This window comes from Watersipora subatra, chromosome 2, assembly GCF_963576615.1.
Source record: "Watersipora subatra chromosome 2, tzWatSuba1.1, whole genome shotgun sequence".
In the NCBI taxonomy this organism is placed as follows: Eukaryota; Metazoa; Bryozoa; class Gymnolaemata; order Cheilostomatida; family Watersiporidae; genus Watersipora; species Watersipora subatra.
The window spans coordinates 32,000,325-32,023,466 of record NC_088709.1 but is presented as its reverse complement, the minus strand read 5'-3'; the positions used below and the strand labels follow the sequence as shown (position 1 = coordinate 32,023,466).

Below are 23,142 nucleotides of genomic sequence, written 5' to 3'. Positions count from 1 at the left end.
TAACCCTTTCGCTGCCATAAATGCATTTATGCGTTTTCTAGGGGCCACTGCCATAAACGCATGTTTGGACTTTCTCAGCAATTGCGCGGTAACCTGATTTTATAATTTGTTGACCACATAACCCACGGTCTTTAAGAGTTTTATGAAATTGACTGTGTTGTCCGAAGATTTCTCTATAAAATCAGCCTGAAAACAACGAAGCAATTTTAAACTTTTGTTTGAGAATTTCTAATCTAAAAACGAACATTTTTCTGTGAGTTCATTAACTACCGCGCGCGAGTCATAAAACAGGTAATTAGTTGTTGATGACATTATAGCCAATTAAGATTTAGATATTCGTGATTATACAGATAATTAAAGTAGCAGCACTGTCTCTGACAGTGGTGAGAGTAATAGTTTTGTAAGAGTAAGGAACATTGTGGAGGATCGTTTTAGCTTCGGATCGATCGTAGCTTCACATAGCTTTATCATCGCGCACAAGTAGAGATACATTGAATTTTTGCATAGCAATATTGGTTAAAATGTTGGCAAAATAAAATATCTAACAAAAATGTTCTAGATAGAGATTGAACTTGAAAAAATACTGTATACATATCATGAAGCAATATCGGCAATTTCGGTAAAATGGCTGGCACTAGGCCGATAGCGAATTTGTACATGGTTGGCAGTGAAAGAGATGATGTGGTTAGACCTGATGAAGGTCGATATTGTTTTTGGTTGGTAATAAAATTCATCACTACAATAATTATTCTTCAATTTTATGGCTTCACCTACCGGACTTTCATCCTCATCAGTTACAAATTCGGTGACTAAACTGATATCATCTTAATTTGCTTTGTCATGCTGCTCAGTCGGTGTATTAGCTATAATGAGTTTACCAGAAATTTCCCATGGAGCCCAACCACAGACGAAAATTGCCTGCATTTCTAATATGACAATTTTATTGTCGATATCAATGAACAAAGCTACAGTCGAACATGGATAACTCAAACTTCACGGGACCGAGCGAAAGTGTTTGAGTTATCAGAGCGTTCAAGTTATTAGAGCACTGTCACAAGTGCATGCATTTAACAGAAGATACACGTACATATACGAACTATGTATAAAGCAAAATCATAGATTGCTTGTTACAAGTTATAGGGCCCCTCATGTAAAGTTTCAAAAGTATTTATCAGGAAGTAAAGATGTTTTTCTATTACTTGAGTTTTGTTTGTTGTTTTAGGTGATGTACTGCCATGAGGTTTTAAGATTAAAATTGGCAAAACTTGATCGTCGTCGAAACACTCAGAAAAAATCCATCTTTTTCTTCTGAGCGTTTTAACAGGAATCAATTTTGCCAATTTTAATCTTAAAACATCTTGGCAGTCACATCACCTAAAACTACAAACAAATCTTAGCTGACAGAAAAATATCCTAATTTTCGGGTAATTTTTAAAACTTCACACGAGTAAACATTTACGACCAATCCAAAAACGCATGCTTCACATCTGAGTAGTTGTTTCATTTAAAAAACCTATCGAGTGTAGTCTGTAAAAAGGTGTGTTATCCTTATACAGTCAAACATGGATAACTCGCCCACGGATAGCTCGAACACATGGTTAATTTGAACGGTTTCTTTGGTCCGTTTCCACGTAATGATAAATTGCTATAGATAACTCGAACTCAACACTGTTAACTCGAACTGTTTTTTGCCCAACGGCTACCGAAACGGTTGTTATCGCATTAGAAAATCACTTTATTCCAAGCCATAGAGGCAAACCTCAACTTTTCGTAATTAATAAGCGTCGTTATTACCACCATCGGCAAAATATTTTTGTCAACGACTTTTCTAAAGGTTTGGTAAAATTTGATTTATACCAAACATCCGCTTAGCGATCGCCCTTCGGAAGCGAGGAAAGTGGTATTCGTTAAGAGCAACACTCCGAGGCAGTTCAATTAGAAGTTTTACGAGGTTTTATGGTACATTGTATATCACTTTATCTCTCACGCTTTTTGAATGGATACTTATTGAACGTACATGTATTCTGTGTTTAGGTCAAACGATGAATAGTTTTCTGACGTTGATTCCGTGTTGAATCAACGTCGGAATGTTGAATGTTTAAAACGTCTTAAAAATTGTTGTAATTAAACGTATATGTTGTCTTAGCTAAAAAAAACTATTCATCGTTTGACCTAAACACAGAATACGTGTGTACATTCAATAAGTATCCATTAAAAAAAGCATGAGGGATATACAATGTACCGTAAAACTTCTAATTGAACTGCTTCGGAGTGTTGCTCTTAACGAATCCCAGGTAAAGTGAGGTAATCTTTGCATAAACTTCAAGAAAAGTCGGCAAAATTGATCGTGGGTAAAACGCTCAAAAGAAAAAGATTTCTTTTGAGCATTTCAACAACGATCAAGTTTTGCCAATGTCAATCTAAAAAATGTCCTGGCAATAACATCACCTCAAACAACAAACCAATCTCAAGTGATAGAAAAATCTCTATACTTTTTGATAAAAACGTTTTAAACTTTACATTAGAAGCATTTAATTTGAAACAAGCCATTTGTGCTTTTGATTTATATTATAGTTTGTATATGTACATGTATCTACTAATAAATAAGTAAATACATGGACTTGTGACAGTGCTCTGATAACTTGAACGCTCTGATAATTCGAACACTTTCGCTCGGTCCTGTGAAGTTCGAGTTATCCATGTTTGACTGTATATCCACATATAATCACTCTTACAATATGCATTTTGCATGTTGTGTCGATCTTTATTAAATTTTTATCGCTAATAATTTTTAACGTTTTTAGTTTGGCCGTAACTTAGCTGGCGTGTTAGCGACCCCATTAATCAGGTTTTATACGGTCTCCAAATCGGTTCCATTATACGGCACGGGGGAAATATATGTACACTATATACCTATAGGGAGCACTTTAATCGCTAGGAAGGCAGAGTAGTCGTAGCTCCGTGATTGATGTAAATTTCTTCGGATTAAAACAAACCAAAGTTTGTTTTAAGTTTGTTCCTTCGGCAAAAAACTGTTTGAGTTAACCGTGTTAAGTTCGAGTTATCTAAAGCAATTTATCATTGCGTAGGAACGGACCAAAGAATCCGTTCGAGTTAACAATGTGTTCGAAATATCCGTGGCCGAGTTATCCATGTTTGACTGTATTTAACTTCGCGTTTTTGCTCGTTCGTTATGATAGTTTAGTTTCACTCATGAAATTTTCGCGAGAGGATGACACCGCCAAAATGCGAAAGTTAGATGACGCGAATACATAAGTGTCCTAGGGTAACTGTTGTAGTTAATTAGGGATTGGAAGAAAACAAACTCATTACATGAAACTATTTGATGAACTTTAGTAATAATCATTATAAATAGCGATGATTAGAAAAAAGAGGTGGTTATTATTACATTTGAAATAAGAACAAACGTGTAGGTTGAGAAGGAGAATGGTGCTAGATATCCTGGCATCGCTTACTCTAATTTCGCTTGGAGAAGTTTAAATCAACCATGTAACTTTACACATTTGTTTATTGCATATAATTTTATGTTATATTTTTATTTGCTTCTTTACTTGCACTAACAAAACCGCAATATTTCAAAAAATTTCATAAGTCATACGTTGGAACATACCTAGGGTCTAGGGCAAAATATTTGTTCCTAATATATCTAGAAAAATTATATGTTCGAGTATATTTCAGTGTCGGTTTTTTAAGTTTTCACTGTCTCTGTCTACGTGGAAGGCTTGCCTAAGCCTAGAGCTACAATGTTGTTATAATGTTATATCCCCCAGCTATTTTGTTGGGACAATTATTATTATTTGCATAGTTTTTTAATATTTAGCAATTATTTCACAGTCCAGGTGTATTTTCCAATTTGTATATCTCCCCGTTGTATTTGTTGTAGCAAAGTTTGTTTTCTTTATTCTTCAGCTGGACTAACTCTGCACGCCCTCAAGCTTGCATCAGAGTTCCTACGAAAAGGGGGGTGGTTTGTGACGAAGGTATTCCGGTCACAAGACTACCATGCCTTGCTCTGGGTCTTCAGACAGCTCTTCCATAAGGTCCATGCCACAAAGCCACAGGCCTCTAGGAATGAGTCTGCTGAAATATTCGTTGTCTGTCAGGGTTTTGTAGCTCCCGACAAGCTTGATCCCAAGTTTCTGGATCCAAAGTCAGTATTCAAGGACGTACAGGAAGAGCCTGAGAACAGGATCAATCTTCTTCAGCCTGCATCAAAAAAGAAAAAGTAAGAATTTATATAAATCTCAGTGTTTGTTTGTCTGTCTGTCATGTGTCCAGTTATAACGATAAAGTTATAGGAACGAAAAATCCGCTTCATACTGGATTTGAAGTCGGAACCTCCAGGTCTGCAGACAGGCGTACTATCCTCTAGGGGGGCTAGGCCAAGCGGCTACATCGCTATACAATGGAATAATTGTGTTCATATCCATACATCGGTTAAAATACGAAAATGGGAAAATACTATTGGTTACTACTAACACGCTTAAAGAGCATGATTGATTGCGTGAAAGATCATGATGCATAACGATCACAAACTGGCTTCACCGCTCTTATTATAGTAAAGGTTGGGCTAACTCAGTTACTAGCTTAAGTTACTCAAATTCGTCGGGTAATTATTTTAATAACTTTGCCATGCCAGGCATTCATCTAGTTATAATATAATTATAATCCACTCATACTCTGCTCTTTCTTGTTTATACAGAGTAACCATTGTTGTACGCAATGTTCAGTGTTGTGACTGTTTGCTGATGAGGGTGTAAGTGGTGCAGCCTACTATCACTATGTTTCCATCACGTGGTTAATCAGTAATTTTTTGTCTTTCGTCATCTGCAAGATGGAAACATCGAAAGCCCGCAAGTCAATCGAGTTTTATCTCTCTCAAATTTTTATTGGATGTTTCATGCTTGCAAAAGATGGAAATTACTCGCGTTGCGAATGATGCTCAAGAAAATACCACGCAATCTATTTCATTTTAAACACTCCATATTTTAGTTGTTCATATTTTAAAAGCGCGCCGCTAAGCGAGACAGGAGTGCGCTGCTATGACCTCTGGCGTAGAGTTTCATACATTTTTAGCAAAGCGCCAGCGTTAATCTGTTACATGTTAATCTATTCATTGAAACATTGCACTGTAACTCAATGTGCGCACAACTCCAAATCAGTATCATCCGCGCAATGGAAACATACTGTATCATTGTGTGAATGGCATAGAGCTGTTAAGTATTGCTAGTCAATATCCCTTAGTTTGTTTTCTATCAAAAGATGGTAATGTAGCGGTTTTATTATTTCTCTCAACCATAAATCCATTCTTACAATCATGACTGCTAATGGGAAATGGCACTGAGTGTCTAAAGAATTACCATATAAGTTGAAGAACACATGCCAATACTGATTCTCCTATGAGGTGAATGCACTCTCACATGGGCTTGATTAGTTGCACACTCAGTGGCTCCTCACCTGATTTAGCCTGTTGTCCTACAACCCACATCGTTAGGTTTTTAACTTTTTAGGTTATATACATATTTTACTATTACAGGAAGGCAGAGGGCTATCAGGAAGGTGACTATACCCAACATACTAAACTCACAGTCACAGACTTTATCAACGATGTCAAGTACCTTGACAGACTTGCCCTCTCTAGTCAGGTATTCTCTGACAGGTGTCGGTGTGCTTTATGCGAGACTATTTTGTGATTATCTTTATTACATCAATGCACAAGTGTCAGCTTTGCAGTTATTAAAGAATATTATGCTGAAACAGTTTAGTACAAAGCCATGTATTCCTATGTACTTGTGTTTGCTTGAGTATGTCATGAAGAGTACTAATCACAGACCCATTGCTTACTCTCTTTTGATTTTGGATTTGTTCTCATAGAGGGACTCAGATACTTACTTAAAAGTTTAACTGCTGGTGCCAAATATTATTGCAATTAAAATTACAGATTGGGCAGAAATGTTTGAGTAATTTCGACCAGGTTTTATTAGCATTTTCAAGTCGTGAAACTAGACAGATAGATCCGCAGTCTATGCAAAACAGAAACAGCTGTGACTATGAGTATATAAAAACTACTCATTTTCTGAACTAGATAATCTAGAAATCATATGTTTAAATTCCTTATTCGTGGCAGCCATAGAGTTATCTCCCCCTAGAGTGATAACTACACGAGCGTTTCCGGTGCCAACAAGGAGCGTTTAGGCCACGCCCCTTTTTGTGCTAGTCAGTCGTAGTGATTGACTAGATCAATAACATCAGCCATGAGAAGGGTTAAACAAGGATCATGAACTTCCAGTTAAGATAGTAATTAATGCTCATATTAAAGAAATGATGATTATAGTTTATTACTGTAATATATGCTTATTATTTAAAGCAATTCAATACCTACCAGGGATCGCTAAACATATTATGGAAATGTTTACTTTTCCATATCCATAAACATAAATATTCCCAAAATTTTAGGGAAGTAGATATGGAATTTTGTTTTAGAAATATGGAAATGGAAATAATATAAAAATGAATTGTGGAAATGCTATGGAAATGGAAATAATATGGAAATGAATTATGGAAATACTATGGAAATGAATTATGGAAATACTATGTAAATGAATTATGGAAGTGTTATGGAAATGGAAATAATATGGAGATGAAGTAGGGGAAATTTTATGGAAATGGAAATAAAAGGGAAATGAATTATGGAAATGGAAATGAATTATGGAAATTTTATGGAAATGGAAATAATATAGAAATGAAGTAGGGAAATGTTATGGAAACGGTAATAATATGGAAATGAATTATGGAAATGTTATGGAAATGGAAATAATATAGAAATGAAGTAGGGAAATGTTATGGAAACGGAAATGAATTATGGAAATGGAAATGTTATGGAAATGGAAATAATATGGAAATGAAGTAGGGAAATGTTATGAAAATGGAATTAATATGGAAATAAATAATGGAAATTTTTTGGAAATGGAAGTAATATGGAAATGAGTTATGGAAATGGAAATTGTGACATACAAGTAATCCCTGATACCTACATGACTTGCAAAGGCACTGAATAGATAGTGTTAAGTGAGTTAATGCAATCAGTTACTCATAGATAAGATAGATAGTCATACTGGGGTTGTATTACATTAGTGGGATGGGAAGCTAATCGACTGCCATCAACTATGAGCTGTCCTACCCGAGTTGCCCGAGTAATAAAAAAGTCTTTGGACAGAAAATTTATTTTTATATAACATTTACCATTCTAACTTTTAAACTTCATATCATGAGAAAATATTTTTAAGCAGTTCAAATGAATTAAGAGGAAAAAGAAGACAACTGTAAAGGTTTTCAAGCTTTTTCAAACAACTGCAACTTTTAAATTTCATATCATGAAAGAAGTGTTTTGTTGAAATAAATTACGAAAAGAAAAAAAATTGTAAATGTGTTTAAATATAAAATATTTAGCAAGTAATGGCTAAATATAATTTGTTTAGCTATGATTACAATGAAAAATTATTTAATAAATAAGGTAATAAAACGTCTATTTTATTTTATATGATTATAATTTAGTATAATTAAGTATAATTTATTTTTATTTAACAACATTTGCCACTTTAACTTTCAAACTACATATTATGAGAAGTGTTTTGTATAATTGAAATAAATGAAGAGAAGAGAGATAATAAAAACAACTGTAAATGTTTTCAAGCTTTTTCAAACAACTACAACTTTTAATTTTCATATCATGAAAGAAGTTTTTCGTTGAAATGAATTAGGAAGAAAAATGAAACTGCAAATGTGTTCAAATGTAAATGTGAAATAATTAGCAAGTAATGGCTAAATATAATCTGTTTAGCTATGATTACAATAAAAAATTATTTAATAAATAAAGTAATAAAAAAGTCTATTTTATTTTAAAATAATTATAATTTAGTATAATTAAGTATAATTTATTTTTATCTAATATATAACAACATTGGCCATTCTAACTTTCCAACTTTTTGCTTGCTTACATCAAGCAAAGATGTCCACTAACTAGTGGACATCTTTGCTTCAAGCTAGTCTATGTATTTGATTGATATGTATTGAAATCTAATATTACATGCAAGGGCTGTTTGTGAACTGTGGTGTCAATGAATCACTCTATCACCATACAATGTCAATACTTTCAGTTGATGGCAGTCGATTAGCTTCCCATCACACCAATGTAATACAACCCCAATATGACTATCTATCTTATCTATGAGTAACCAATGATATACAGCCCCCCATGTAGGAGGGCTGTATATCATTGGAGTAACTGATTGCATTAACTCACTTACTTAACACTATCTATTCAGTGCCTTCGCAAGGCATGTAGGTATTGAATTGCTTTAAATAATAAGCATATATTAGAGTAATAAACTATAATCACCATTTCTTTAATATGAGCAATAATTACTATCTTAACTGTGGAAATTCATGATCGTTCTCATGGCTGATGTTATCGTTTTGTCAATCACTACGACTGACTGGCACAAAAAAGGGGCGTGGCCTAAACGCTCCTTGTTGGCACCGGAAACGCTCGTGTTGTTGACGGCACAGTTATCACTCTAGTGGGAGATAACTCTATGGTGGCAGCTGAGCTTGTGTTATTGGGTTTTACATAGATGACTTTCGAGAATAGCAAATTTGTATGGACTATTTTTTAATCTCCCATTTGTATAAAGGAAAACTATTTTGCTGGCTCATGCCACCGGATGTGACACACAAGCCGATTGACATATTTCCTTTAGCACTCCTCGAACATTAATGCGGCACTTATAATTATGACACAGGCCTTTTCGGTATTTTCATTATAATTATCTACCGTGTTGTGTAACCAAAATACACAGCAAGGCGACTAGATTGGAAAAATGTATTAGAGTGGTAGCCACCAGAAGCGTTTCCATGCATTGGATAATTGTCGGCATTGTCATTCATATGTCTGTTTTGCCAAAAGATGGACTCTTTGTGTCACAGCTTGGAGCTGGCATTGTGAGATTTTTTGTCTCCGAAACTGGTTGTTTGTTTGTCTAACATCTTAATAATTTCTTCAAGATGAAAGATCATGATTATATTGTTATACTAGCTGTGCTACTCGGCGTTGCCCGGGTAATAAAAATCAGCTTATAAAACAATAACTAATAAGAGGTGCCTATCACTTGCTATTAGCCTGGAAGATTGCCAATGGAAAATTTTGGTAAGCTAAAGCCTGGTTTCCATATGACAGCGCAAGGCGCGCATTAAGGCGCACGACGTCATGCATAGGCCAGCTGTGATATGGAAACGTCAACGCGCGACGATCGCGTGACCTGCGTACGCTGATTGCAATGATCCAACAGAATGGATCCTTGCGATGGGTGCGCGCGACGATGTATCCCACAATACATCGCTAGATCTTTTTAACCTTTCCCACAATTCAAACAGAGAGCTGTTTTCCAAAGAAATCGGTCTCCCGTACGAAAGAGTAAGCCTGGTTTTCATACGACTGCAATTTCGCAACGGAGGGCTGTTTTTTCCGAAGAAATCTGTCTCCTACGAAAAAGTAAGAAAATTATCCACCCGGTCCAATGCAAGCACGGCGCCTACGCGCGATATAGAAACACTGCATCGCGGCCCAAGAAATGCATTGCGCACAATCTCTGGGCCTCGCACGATCATTGCGCTGCCATATGGAAACCAGGCTTAACTAATGACAATCACTTAACGCAAGCCGTTGGGTATGTGCAACAATATAGTGACTTATATACTGCCCTGTGCTGACATAACCCTATATCTCCGGAATGTGAAATTGTTCAACAGAGATGATTTAAGAGTGCTTGTTGTCTAGCCTTACCATATGAATATAATAAAAAAAATTTCTTTCACAATGTTTGTATGGTTATCTCAAATATAATTATCAAGTGAAATTTTGGTTCGAGTTAAACAATGGGGTAAACAATGGGATAATTGGTTTAGTGAGCTAATATTGTCATTTGTTGACTAAAATTATGCAGACAAAACCCTTTACCTTGAGATATAGGGCTTTGTCTGCATTTTATCACCTGCAATAATCCACATATTAGCATGTATGTTTGAACAAATATGTATCGAATTATTGATATATGGTTTAGAAGAGAGAAACATCGCGTAACACATATGGAGATCAGCCAAACATAATTATTATGCCACATTATAAAATTATAATTTTATAAAATATAAAATTATTTTATAAAATTATCAGATTATAAAAACTCGGTAACGCATATAATAATTGAAGGATCATTTGCTAAACATATAGTTATATGGGTCTACTCAAAGTCAGTGACCAAGTCTACAACATTGCTGACTACCAAATTTTTCCAAAATCAGTGACGGCTCGGTGGCATATGTTTCTCAACCAGGTTCTTGACCAGTCCCTGCTTCTTCTGCTCGCTTACTCCCCGATGTGCTGACTGCGACAGTCCTTGGTCAGCCGAAAGTTTATACCGTGACTTTAGAAAGTCGAACTCCAGCTATGGAGTGTCATTTTCATGATTAAGTTTGTAGAAGTTTCTGCTTCCTCTTACAAACTTTATCACACTAACTTCAATGAGCATTGGACAGCCAGCTGCTTGCAGCTTAGGTTGCGATTGGTGGCTCTTGTAGTTAACAAACTGAGTAACCTCTGGCACTGTAACCTTAACTGAGGCTGCTGCCACACACTTTGTGAAGTCATCAAAGTCGTAAACATTTACAGCCTTCTTCATTCTGCCCTCCACCTCAGCATGAACCGAGTCGGCGCTCATAAATGTGTGTCCAGCTTCAAGGTATTTCAGTGTGATGCTGCTAGATTCAGTTTCATCAGAGTTTATGAAATTGGTGAGCACGGTAAACAGAGTCCAGTTTTTATTCTGACCTGCGCAGTTGTCCATGTAGTATGTGATGTGTTGATAGTCACGATCTTTTCGTAGTGCTATGACAAACGCAGAAGCTATGTCTTGACACTTGCGACCAGCTATGCCTTCGTGCCATACAACACTCTCTGTTGGCCTGAGGCTAGTTTTGTATGCTCCAACAGGGGCAAATGTTTCGTGGAATGCAACTAGGCGACGAGTAAAACATACAGTTTTCAGTCCAGAAATGCGTGGTAACATGATTACCTTTTGCAGGTCCACACTCTTAACAATTGATCCATCTGCCACGGATATCCCGTCCGCTTCATATGCCTGTCGGGCTTGAGTATACGCTACTTTATGGGCAGCACGTTTGTTGCAGGGCCTACACGTCTCCAAGCAGGTGCCATCGACCTTGTCATGTTCCATGAGCTTTATCTCATCACAGATTTCGCATTCCTCCATGCCCGTGTGGCAAAGCTGATGTTTTTGCTGTGCACATGCCTCAGATAGGTGGTATAATGTACACTATTCGCAGGATATTTTAAGATATAGTCACTCCACATTTCGTCTACAGTGAGCTCATGTGGGAGATACAGGCGTTTGGGAGCGTGTGCCCTGCAGTAGTGAGAGATGCCAGGGTTGTATGAATCAATGTGATTGTCAATCAGCTGGTGATCAGAAGCATGTGCGGGTCTATGCTTTCCACGCCGATCTTGTGCAGCGGTGAGGGAGTGGTCTGGAGTGGAGCTTAAGGTGTCGTGGACAATGCTGCTTCCTCTGCTATATCCTAATGTGGCGAGGAAGAACACCTTGCAGATGTTGACTTTTTGTTCACTAGCATTGGTTAGCTTGTACTTGTTGAATATGTTGCGCTTTCGAGTAGATTCTGCTGATGCTTTAGCGCTACATTTATCCACAGACTGATATATAAAGTTTTTACGTTCATAATAGTTCAGCTTCCAATATGCTATCCAGATGTTGATTCGACTTCTCTGTGGAATCTTGTCTATGCATTTGTCCTTCCAGGTACATGGCTCCCGCAAGGGATGCTTCTCAATATCATGCTGCCTCTTTGCCTCATCTGTCCTCCTACGCTTTGGTGCCAATATCATTTTGGTTTCCTAAAACATAAACCATAAGTTAATTAATGTCACCGAAATATACTAAAATATGACAAGATAAATATGCTATATCATATTAATATGGGAACAAGTTTATCGCACAAAATTTACTCGTAGTGGATGGATCGCAATTATGAAATAGGCATACCTGCTGCTGCTGGAGCTCCGATATCAAGTGGTCCGGCTTCTCCATCCATTTGGATATGAGGAAATATAAATTAAAAGTAGTACTTAGTTGTAAAGTTGAATATATCTGTGAGTTGTAAAGTTGAATATATCTGTGAACTCTTGCTGTTGGTTGACTAGCACTCACTGGTAAAATTAGTCTGCCAGCAAAACTTATATTACACAACTTCAGACAATGTGATAGGATTCCATGGACTCAGAATACATTACCATTCTGCAAATCATATCCATGAAGCCTCACAGTCTAGTCATTAACAACAAGGCAAACTTATAGCGACAGGAATTGCAAACAATTGATGGCATAATGTTGTTGATTGTCTTTGTCTGCAGGTTGGACATCAATTGAATAGCGTATTATGCAGACAAAACCCTGTATTAACGGATATAGGGTTATGTCCGCAGTTTATATTTTATTAGTGGGAGATATAGGGTTTATGAAGTGTAAAAAAATGGCTTTCCCGTGGAAATTTTTGAGAAATTTTTTTCCAGTTTACATTGAGCAAGGAAAATGAGTTTGAGAATAAAAAATCAATTTTGAAAAATTGAAGAGATATAGGGTTATGTCAACATAGGGCAGTATAGGCTAGCTGTCAACTCATTCTGTGTGGCCTATTGGGTAGGGTGTCGGACTGGTGAATGGTAGTGCCTGAGATCAAATCATCTTCGATGTGGATTCTTTATTCCAAGATTTTAATAACTATAGCTGGAATGGATCTAAACGGACATTCTTTGAAAAAATATATATAGAAGTAGATGTAATTTCAAAAGTACGTCAGCTAACCTTTAATGGATAACTTTTAAACCAAGCTTATATATTTTACAGAGTTGGCGACATCTTTATTTGTGTAAGATTTAAACAGAAAATGTAGTAGGGTGACATTTATGGTATAATTTATATTACTTTTATGTATAACTTGGGAAATGACTGTTCATCATCTTTACTCTTGCTGAAATTGACCCACATGGCTGTATGCACTCTTTCAGCTGGTGCTTGACAAAGAGGAATACTTGAAGCACCCAGCAACCACCTCAGAAATTATTGAATGCTGTAAAGATATAAAGATACTTGGCAAGCCTGATATAAAGTTAGTATGTTTGCTTGACCAGACAGTGGCTTATCTATTATATGTATCGTATATCCTCGCATATAAACCGATCTCGTATGTAAGCCGACCCTTAAAATATTTCTAAAATGCTGAGTTGATAAAAATTCACATGTAACCCAGTCCTGTAAATCATTCACTATTCTCACCTATCAAAGGAAAAGGTTGCAAAGGAGAATTAATGAAAATATTAATTATTATTGCTGTTTTACTTTTATTAATAATGGTAAAAACTTTATTTTGTTTGAGTGTGGAGTTATGCGCAAATGAACTCACACCTTATTTGGTAACTTTAGTTTGAGTTTTGAACCCGACTTATACATGAGGATATACGATAAGTCAGTCCTTTTTCAAGGAATGAGAGTTTATAGAAGATTATTTTAAGTTTTATAGAATCATCCTGTTGCTGTACTGAGTTTACGACTCAGTACAACAACTCAGACGGTCAGTTTACGACTCAGTACAACAACTCAGACGGTCAGTTTACGGCAATGTAACGATGGCAGAGATCAGAGTTTAATCCTTTACTAACTGATATCTCGTCTTTCTAACCACCTGGCAGGTCTCTGATTCTGTGGAGGAAGAAGTTGGTGAAAACAAAGGAGCTTGAACAGGTGGAGGAGGTTGAGGAAGTGACTCAAGAAGATGATAATTCAGAGAAGGAAGAGCAGGAAATGGATGAAGAGGTCGCCAATCTGAGGGCAGAAGTAGAACAGGATGCCAAACGGTTCGTTTACAAGTGTACAGCTACGTCTTTTTCTTTCATCAAAAGAACCGAAATGATTGGCTGTTTGCAGCTGTAGCGATGTTGAGTATTATTGTACTCATTTGTTTGTTCGTACTTTAAAAGGCATCAGCCAGACTTGAGCAGGAGACTTTATATCAGTAGTGACTGTGCTCTGCTAGACCATCTCTGTTTTTAATATCTCAACTTGCTCTGCATTGACATCGCTCAAACAACTTTGATTTGCAATTCTGCAAGAAACTACTGACCACTGAGCTCTTGAAACATTATTTTTACCTCATATCTGGTGTCGTACATAGTATAATTTATAAGTGTTTAGTTAGCCAACCCATCAGCCATACATGGGTTTAAATAACATGGACGTTTGTCTCAGTCCTTAGTGCGTAGCAAGTTGACAGACTTGGTGTGCAGTCAATTAGACTGTGTTCTTGCTTGTCGAGTAGGAAAAAAAAGAAGGCAGGTAAAGTGAAAGCAAAGCTAAGAGAGAAAATGAGGCTGAATATGATCAGACCCGGTGATAGAATCGAGCAGCAGGATGATGAGAATCTCTTCGACCTGAACAGAATGAAAACCAAGGTGGGTGTCTAATTTCACTCTCTCATCTCTCTTGTGCCTCTCCCTTCTCTCTCATCTCCTCTCTCGCTCTTTTCTCTCCCATCTATTGCATATACAGGACCACGGCTGGCTCATTTGGCAGCCATTCTAATAAATTCTCAATTTGAAATTTTTATTTCTCAAACAGTTAGTCTAGAATAGTTTGTTTGTTGAATTTTATTGGTTAGGAACTTGGATGGGATTATGAAGTTCCTGGTCTGGATAGCTTGTAACAACATTCTGTTGGAAATGCTATGGCTGGTCCATCACTAGTGTTACATGCTACGAAGTTTTGTCGTATTTTTCATCTTCGTAGCATGTAAATGGTTTAAAACGTTGAATCTTTAAATCTTCGAAGCGATTCAAATATGGCTAGTCCGTGTGTGATAAAAACTACTGAAAGACCTCTTGGACACTTATTGAGCCTCTTTCTCCTTTCTCCAGAATCAACTCGAAGAGGTCGAGTCATTTGCTGTAGCCGGTGCTGAACCTGACCTAGAGTGGGAGAGTGACAGTGAGTCCGAATCTGTTCCTCGAGAAGTTTTATACGACCGCACAGAGGAGCAAACTGAGGCTTGGAGTGACGGAGGAGAGGAGGCAGACGACTACGATGACATGGATGTTGCAAGGTCAGGCAGTCACTTGCTCGTCCCCTTGATTTGTCTCTGAATAGTGGTCGCTGCTTATTCTAATTCAATTAATATCTCCTTTCTATGGAGCACCCGTTGTTGATTGCCATTTAGAGACGGACGCAAACATATTGTAGTGACCTGGAGGAAGGCAGCGATGGAGAGAGTGAAGAGTCAACCAGTCAACCTAACCCTCTCCTCGCTGACTTAGGCTCCAAGGAGGAACAACTCTCTAAACAGGCCAGCCTCTGGTTTAAAAGGGTTTGTGTTAATATTGCAGCTATATTAGCCAGCATGTGTGATAGCAATTCTTATTAATAATAGCAATATTTTTTAACAATTATTTTTGTTATCTTATAAAACGTAGCATTAGGATAATTTTTCATTAAGATGGTAACTGTCTCTTGGCATGTAGTACTAATAATCATATACAGTCAAACATGGATAACTCGAACTTCAAGGGACCGAGCAAAAGTGTTCGAATTATCAGAGCATTCAAGTTATCAGAGCACTGTCACAAGTCCATATATTTACTTATTTATTAGTAGATACATGTACATATACAAACTATAATATAAATCAAAAGCACAAATGGCTTGTTTTAAATTAAATGCTTCTAATGTAAAGTTTAAAACGTTTTCATGAAAAAGTATAGAGATTTTTCTATCACTTGAGATTGGTTTGTTGTTTGAGGTGATGTTATTGCCAGGACGTTTCTCAGATTGACATTGGCAAAACTTGATCGTTGTTGAAATGCTCAAAAGAAAAGACATTTTTTTCTTTTGGGGTTTTACCCACGAACAATTTTGCCGTTTTTTCTTGAAGTTTATGCAGATTACTTTACTTTACCTGGGATTCGTTAAGAGCAACACTCCGAGGCAGTTCAATTAGAAGTTTTACGAGGTTTTACGGTACATTCTATATCACTCACGCTTTTTTAATAGATACTTATTGAATGTACACACGTATTCTGTGTTTAGGTCAAACGATGAATAGTTTTTTGTAGCTCAGACAACGTATACGTTTAATTACAACATTTTTTAAGACGTTTTAAACATTCAACATTCCGACGTTGATTCAACACGGAATCAACGTCGGAAAACTATTCATCACGGGCTAGCTGAGTCACGCACTCAAGGATTTTCGCCACGCACATACAAAACAACATGCGATTTTTGTTTTGTATGTGCGTGACGAAAATTCTTGCGCGCGTGACCCGGTTAGCCCGTGCTATTCATCGTATCGCTGTATAAATCAAATTTCACCAAACTTTTAGAAAAGTCGTTGACAAAAATATTTTGCCGATGGTGGTAATAACGACGCTTATGAATTACGAAAAGATGAAGTTTACCTCTATGGCTTTGAATAAAGTGATTTTCTAAAGCGAAAACAACCGTTTCGGTAGCTGTTGGGCAAAAAAACAGTTCGAATTAACAGTGTTGAATTCGAGTTATCTATAGCAATTTATCATTACGTGGGAACGGACCAAAGGAAATGTTCGAATTAACCATTTTTTCGAGCTATCCGTGGACGAGTTATCCATGTTTGACTGTACTTGGTAAAGTTTGGTTCTCAATCGTGTTTAACTCCGTCACATTTGAGCCGTTTTGAGAGGGATTCTAACCTAAGACGTTTTTGTGATGTCTGCGATTAATTGTTCGTTTTTGAGCTTTCAAGAGCTTGTTATCACTTTTCCACATATTTTGCACCTACAGCACAACAGAGTAAGACATGGTGAACTTTTTTATACCAAATAACCGTAATGTGAATTCTGTTGCAAGTCAACCTTTAAGAAAGTGTCTTTAAGTCAATGTAGATTAACCACGAACACGATACTTCGAGCTTACTGTGGGCACTTTTTTCACTGCTTTCTTTGACTACTTTGTATTCTAATAATCTAGGTCAAGGTCAATATGTGTTCTGCACGGGTCAGAAAATAATTCCGTATTGTATCTATATGTCTCATGTCAGTCTTCGTGTGAAATCGCATGTAGAATTACAGAATTACAGAATTTTTCGTGTGAAAAATAAACGGGCCTCCCAAAGAATTCCAACTAAAATCTGTAAATGCAAGGAACGTCTCCTCAAACCATTTATGCTAATGAAAACAGATTTGGTTAATGTCACATCCCAAATTCTAGACTTGAGTTGAATGATAAAGAAAAAATCAGAATAGAGCAATTTTACAGTAAGTTACTATAATTGTCTGTGAACAAACCCTGATTGACTTGGTGGCCCTAAAAAGGGCTGTTGGGGTTGTTTCAAATCAATCAGGGTTTGTTCACAGACAATTATAGTAACTTACTGTAAATTTGCTCTTTTCTGATTTTTCCACCATCATTCAACTCAAGTCTAGAATTTGGAATGTGACATTAACCAAATCTGTTTTCATTAGCATAACTGGGTTGAGGAGACTTTCAGCTTCAATTTGATATATAACAAGTGCAATTGTAGGGTGCAATAAGTGATGTGTGAGTGGGTCTTCATTCTAGTATTGTTGTTGGTTATACTTATAAGCATCGACAAATATTTTAGGAGGTTCCAATGGTTTCTTTTAAGAGATTTGGCTGTTTTGTGTAGATTAATTGTCTTAAAGTGTGTAGATTAATTTGGTGTTTATTCTCATTACTGTTCATTCCTGTCTCTGTTGTTCTTCCCATCACAATATTGACGATTAGGATATTATAGTGGATAATGAAGGCATAGCCGTTGTAAGCATAGCAGTTGTAAGCATAGCAGTTGTAGGCGTAGCCGTTGTAAGCGTAGCCGTTGTAAGCGTAGCCGTTGTAAGCGTAGCCGTTGTAAGCGTAGCCGTTGTAAGCGTAGCCGTTGTAAGCGTAGCAGTTGTAAGCGTAGCAGTTGTAAGCGTAGCAGTTGTAAGCGTAGCAGTTGTAAGCGTAGCAGTTGTAAGCGTAGCAGTTGTAAGCGTAGCAGTTGTAAGCGTAGCAGTTGTAAGCGTAGCAGTTGTAAGCGTAGCAGTTGTAAGCGTAGCAGTTGCAAGCGTAGCAGTTGCAAGCGTAGCAGTTGTAAGCGTAGTAGATGTAGCGCTATGGGCAGGTAGAGTATTGTTAGTGTACAGGTAAAACAGCGATGTTGTTGTGTAACGATGTGCTGACCATACAGGAGGCATTTGATGGTCTGGACTTGGAGGAAGACGAGGACTATGATATGCAGCAGATGATCACTCACTACCAAAAACAGGGAGGAAAGGTCAAAGGTGAGTCATTATTCTCTTATGAAAGGTCAAATATGGGTTATCATACTTTCGTAAAAGGCCAAAGGTTATTTGTTATCTTCATATCAAATGTGTGTCTTTATTTTCTTGTGAAAGGTCAAAGGTGAGTCATCTCCCTATGAAAGGTCAAATGTTAGTAAATACTTCCCCATGAAATGGTTAGTTCCATTTAAGCACTCATGTGTTCTGCACCTGTTCTTGTCTACTAAACTCTCTATTAATAGAGTTCACTTCTCATCTTTGAGAATTTGTACTCCACTTGTTCCTGGCAGTCTGGTGTGCTGTGAAAGATCATCAGTTGTAATAGCTATACACACAATTATTCCAAAATGTGGTAGGACAACTGTCCTACCAAATGTGGTAGGACAGTTGAGTAGGACAGTTGAGCTGTGCTGTTAGAGCTGTGCTCTAACAGCACAGGTGTTAGAGCGTCGGTCTAAAAAGATGAATGTCACGAGTTTGAGTCTCGTACAATGCAATGTTTTTTCTTAAAGGTTCACTTGCAACAAAATTCACATTACAGTTATTTGGTATCAAAAGATTCACATGTCTTACTCTGTTGTGTTGTAGGTGCAAAATATGTGGAAGTGTGAATACAAGCTCTTGAAAGCTCAAAAACTAAAAGCCGCCGTAGATTGGAATCTGTTTATTTCTCTGACGTAGTCATGGCAGTTTGGTTATTGTCTTGTCACGTGATGTTCTCACGTGAATTGAAAGACCAATAAAAAGCTCAATATAAACTTATCGTAGCACTAGTTTATGACAAACCCTTCGGGTTTTACCGAAGACCCCGTATCAAATATAGATGCTCGCTACTTTACAGTTTTGTTTCGGCTTGGTCTAATCGTTAAGTCGTAATCTGATCATTTGACCCAATACTTCGCAAATAATTTTTGCAGCACTTTTCGATTATCACAGGTGACTAACAGGCTTGTCATGATTATCAGACAATGATATGTACTCCTTCGAGCTAAGGTTAAAAATTTTAACAAATTTTTACGGTAAGTTATAAGATATCAGTGCTAAAAGTGACAGCATTACAATTACGATAAAATATACGCATGAGAACAATAGACCTAGTTTTATTGAATGCGTGAAGTATATTTGTGAAAATATTTCGATGAATGAGGTTGCGTGAAAGTGTAAACAGAAACCATCCTGTAACAACTACGTCACATTTGAGCCGTTTTGGAAAGCGAATCCAAACTACGGCGGTCTCATGTGGCTGCGATTAATTGTTCGTTTTTTAGCTTTTAAGAGCTTTTAATCACATTCCCATATATTTTGCACCTACAACACAACAGAGTAAGACATGGTGAATCTTTTGATATCAAATAACTGTAATGTGAATTTTGTTGCAAGTCAACCTTTAACATCCTCTTGTGGCTTCAGACGGTCACTGCTCTTATAATACACGTTGTCAGTCTCATCTCGTGCCAACGCTGCTGCATTCTGATGGAAAATCATTTCTCGTCTCTCCATCTCAGATTCTCTGGGCATAAGTATTTTAATATATGTAATGTAAAGATTTTTGCAAGTCATATCTTTTACACATTGGAGCTATCCTCATTTTGGTAAATACTATTCATAAGAGTGGTACAGTAGACGTTCCTATAACATATACCTCCTGTGACGTAAATTCCAGACAACATAAAAATTTTACGGTAAATTTTGCTTCCTGCTACATAAAAATTCCATATACCGTAAAGTGCCAAGTCGGGCGAGTTCTCAAATTCGATTTAAACATTAATTTATCTCGCCGCACTGCAGAAGAAAAATTGACTTGCATATAGCGTTATACCTACATGATATAATTATACGTATACAACTTTCACAACAATCTAGTTCGTCGTGATGGATTGTCAGATGTGTCGACAAAACATAGAATAGGGTAGCTGAGTATTGTTCATGAATACATAAGGCGATCGATTGGTGTGGGTGCTGCAGCGTCGGTCTACCAATCCGAGTGTCACGAGTTAGAGTATCGTCGAAAGTTCTCTTTCATCTGAACCTTGTCCCCCGGTTACAAATAGATGACTAACAGGTAGTACTGCTTTTTTTCTAAAATAACTTGCTTTTTTGCTTGTAGACGTATAAAATATTTGTTATTAGTTTTGCTTGGAAAAATACGCATTGCTGTTTAGTTAATTAAGCAAATCGTTATAAATGATCGTCGAAAATGTGTGCTCCCCATCAACTTATAGAATAACCGCAATTATGGTCCATAAAAACCAGTAAGAGATAATAAAAAGGAGAAAAGTCGTCTGTGCAAACTGATGACGCTGGAGTTATAGTACAGCCCTAAAATTGAAAAAGTCAAGTCAAATTTTTCCTTGTTGTATGCCAAAGGTGGTGAGTTTGGAAAGATCTTGGAACGGATTATGCAGTTTACATGTATTTTACTGTTCTTATAACGTGAAACCCTTATAACGTAAATGTCCCTGGAATGGATTATTTATGTTGTAGGAGCCTGTACTGTACACAACAACTGCCTAGAGCGTTTAGTTGATTGCTTCAGCATAACTTTATAAAGGATATTGACAGTAAAACTTCTAAAGAATAAGTTAATTCTTTCTGAGATTTGCCTTGTATGTTAAAACTGCCCATGCTAGGCAAATATTCACATGAGCAGACACTATAATTTGTTAAACTTGTTGCTCAAAACCTTTGATAACTCCCTAATAATCTAGGGTAATACAAACGACGTTTAAATAGCTTCCTTAAATAAAACTCTCTAAAACACTAATTTTATTGAAAAATGATTAACCTAATAAAGTGATAATCGATAAAAACCTCTTGGTGGTTTTTATTGATTATCACTTTATTAGCAAACAGAAGTTCTCAGCAATGCATAGGTTCAGAGGTAGGGACAGACAACTGCTGTACCTTACTCTAATTTGTACTAAATGTAGTTTTAAGTAGTTCAACTTATAATTACTTTAATCCTTATTTTTCATTTTATTTATTATTAGCTTTTTTAGTTTTTTAGCTGCAATTTACTTTTAAAACTGCAATTTTTAGTTATATTGAAACTTCACTCAAATTTTTCATCATATGCTTAAAAACACATGAGCTGATGTCATCATGTTCTGAGGTTTAACTCTCATCTGGTACCAGTTTATTGTTGTTCTACTTGCTGGATATTATTTGTTATACTTGCTAGAAATTATTTTTTAATCATTCACTTGATTACACACATATTCTCTACAAAATGTTTGAAAAACAGAGCTTGTGTAGAGTGGCTAGAATAATAACATTTTGTTTTGAATTTAATTGTTATATCCATTATAATATATTATAATAGATATAATAATGATATATTATATAGGTGTTATGTATGCGCTTAACCAATTTGCGACAGCGGTCTGAAATATTTACACTCATTAGAGAAACCACTTTGTTTTGATATATAATAAGATACTCATCAAACCATTTTTCATAACTTAAAAGTACTACACATCACCATTGCAAGTTTTGTGTTTTCTCCTTACCTAGTTCATGGTTAGTAAATACCCCAACTCACCAAAGTTCTAATATGGTTCTAATGGATCATGGTATATTGTACCTTGTTCATTCAGTTACAAGCCATATCATGTTGCTATGTCAACTATTCTCAAGTCAACCATAGTTGATACGCACGTTTAATATTCTAATCACGAAAAATTTAAGCAATATTCATGCATAAGTGTTCATTTTCTGCTCTACATTTATGAGGGAAAGTCTGCCTTTTTCATTTTTTTGCTAGATTGAGTCATACCGACCACTGCGTAAGCAGTTTTATGTTTTGTAAAAGAGACTAGGTGGAAGTCTGTATAAGTATCGGTAAATGCTTGGCACTAAAGCTATGGTATTGACAGATATTAAGTAGTTATAAGAGTGAACATTGACATAGCACAGTAATCAAATAATTATTGCAGCACATTGAGCGTACGCAATATGCAAGTAATGGCTTGTAATAGTCAAATCAAGGTCTACGCTATTTTAAAGTGTGGTTATTTCAGCATGTAATCAAGTATATGTATATTTGTAGGTGCTCCACAATTGTCAGAAGTCGAATCGGAGGATAAACAAAAGAAGAAGTCGAAGAAACCAGCAAAGGAGCCACAGTTGACATCTGATGGCCAATCAGACGAGGAGAGTGACTCTGAGGCCTCCAGTGACAGCGATGAGTCCGATTATGGTCAGATGTATGACCAAAAGGTCAGCAGCTCATCTTGAGTCACTTGTTAGTAAAACTAGACTATAACGAAGTGTGTAACGCAGTTAACCCTAAATCTTTCTGTCTGTTACAGTACAGAGTTTGAAACGACAAGTGTGAATGATTTGGTGGTCAGGCAAGGTAGTTGATTGAAAGTTAGGATTCTATATTTTGCATAAGTTTTTATTTTGGCTTTGGCATTGTTTATGACGTGCTTTAGAGATACAAGGATGGTAAAAAGGTTGAAGAGGAATCAGATGGCATGCAGGTGGTGAAGGCTGAAGAGCCAGTACCGAAGTTGGATGCGGTTGGTTTAGCTCTTGGTTCCAAGCTGATTGCGTCAAAGAAGGCTAGACGGCAACTCATGGATGACTCATATAACAGGTGCTTTGTCTCATGACTTTCACTCATGTGTGAGATGTTCTACTCTTGCTGAGTCATAGTAAAA

The 23,142-nt window shown here is 36.7% G+C and overlaps 1 protein-coding gene across 1 annotated transcript in view; it reads left to right on the top strand.

Annotated features, from left to right (window-relative positions):
- Positions 1–23,142, top strand: part of LOC137388774 (pre-rRNA 2'-O-ribose RNA methyltransferase FTSJ3-like) — a 33,671-nt gene that overhangs the window by 3,885 nt on the left and 6,644 nt on the right. Inside the window, exons 4-13 of the mRNA XM_068075224.1 lie at positions 3,931–4,246; positions 5,558–5,666; positions 13,175–13,275; positions 13,856–14,020; positions 14,482–14,614; positions 15,077–15,261; positions 15,399–15,522; positions 18,385–18,478; positions 22,527–22,696; positions 22,915–23,078. Coding sequence (XP_067931325.1) covers positions 3,931–4,246; positions 5,558–5,666; positions 13,175–13,275; positions 13,856–14,020; positions 14,482–14,614; positions 15,077–15,261; positions 15,399–15,522; positions 18,385–18,478; positions 22,527–22,696; positions 22,915–23,078 — 1,561 coding nt within the window. The remainder of the gene's footprint in view (positions 1–3,930; positions 4,247–5,557; positions 5,667–13,174; positions 13,276–13,855; positions 14,021–14,481; positions 14,615–15,076; positions 15,262–15,398; positions 15,523–18,384; positions 18,479–22,526; positions 22,697–22,914; positions 23,079–23,142) is intronic.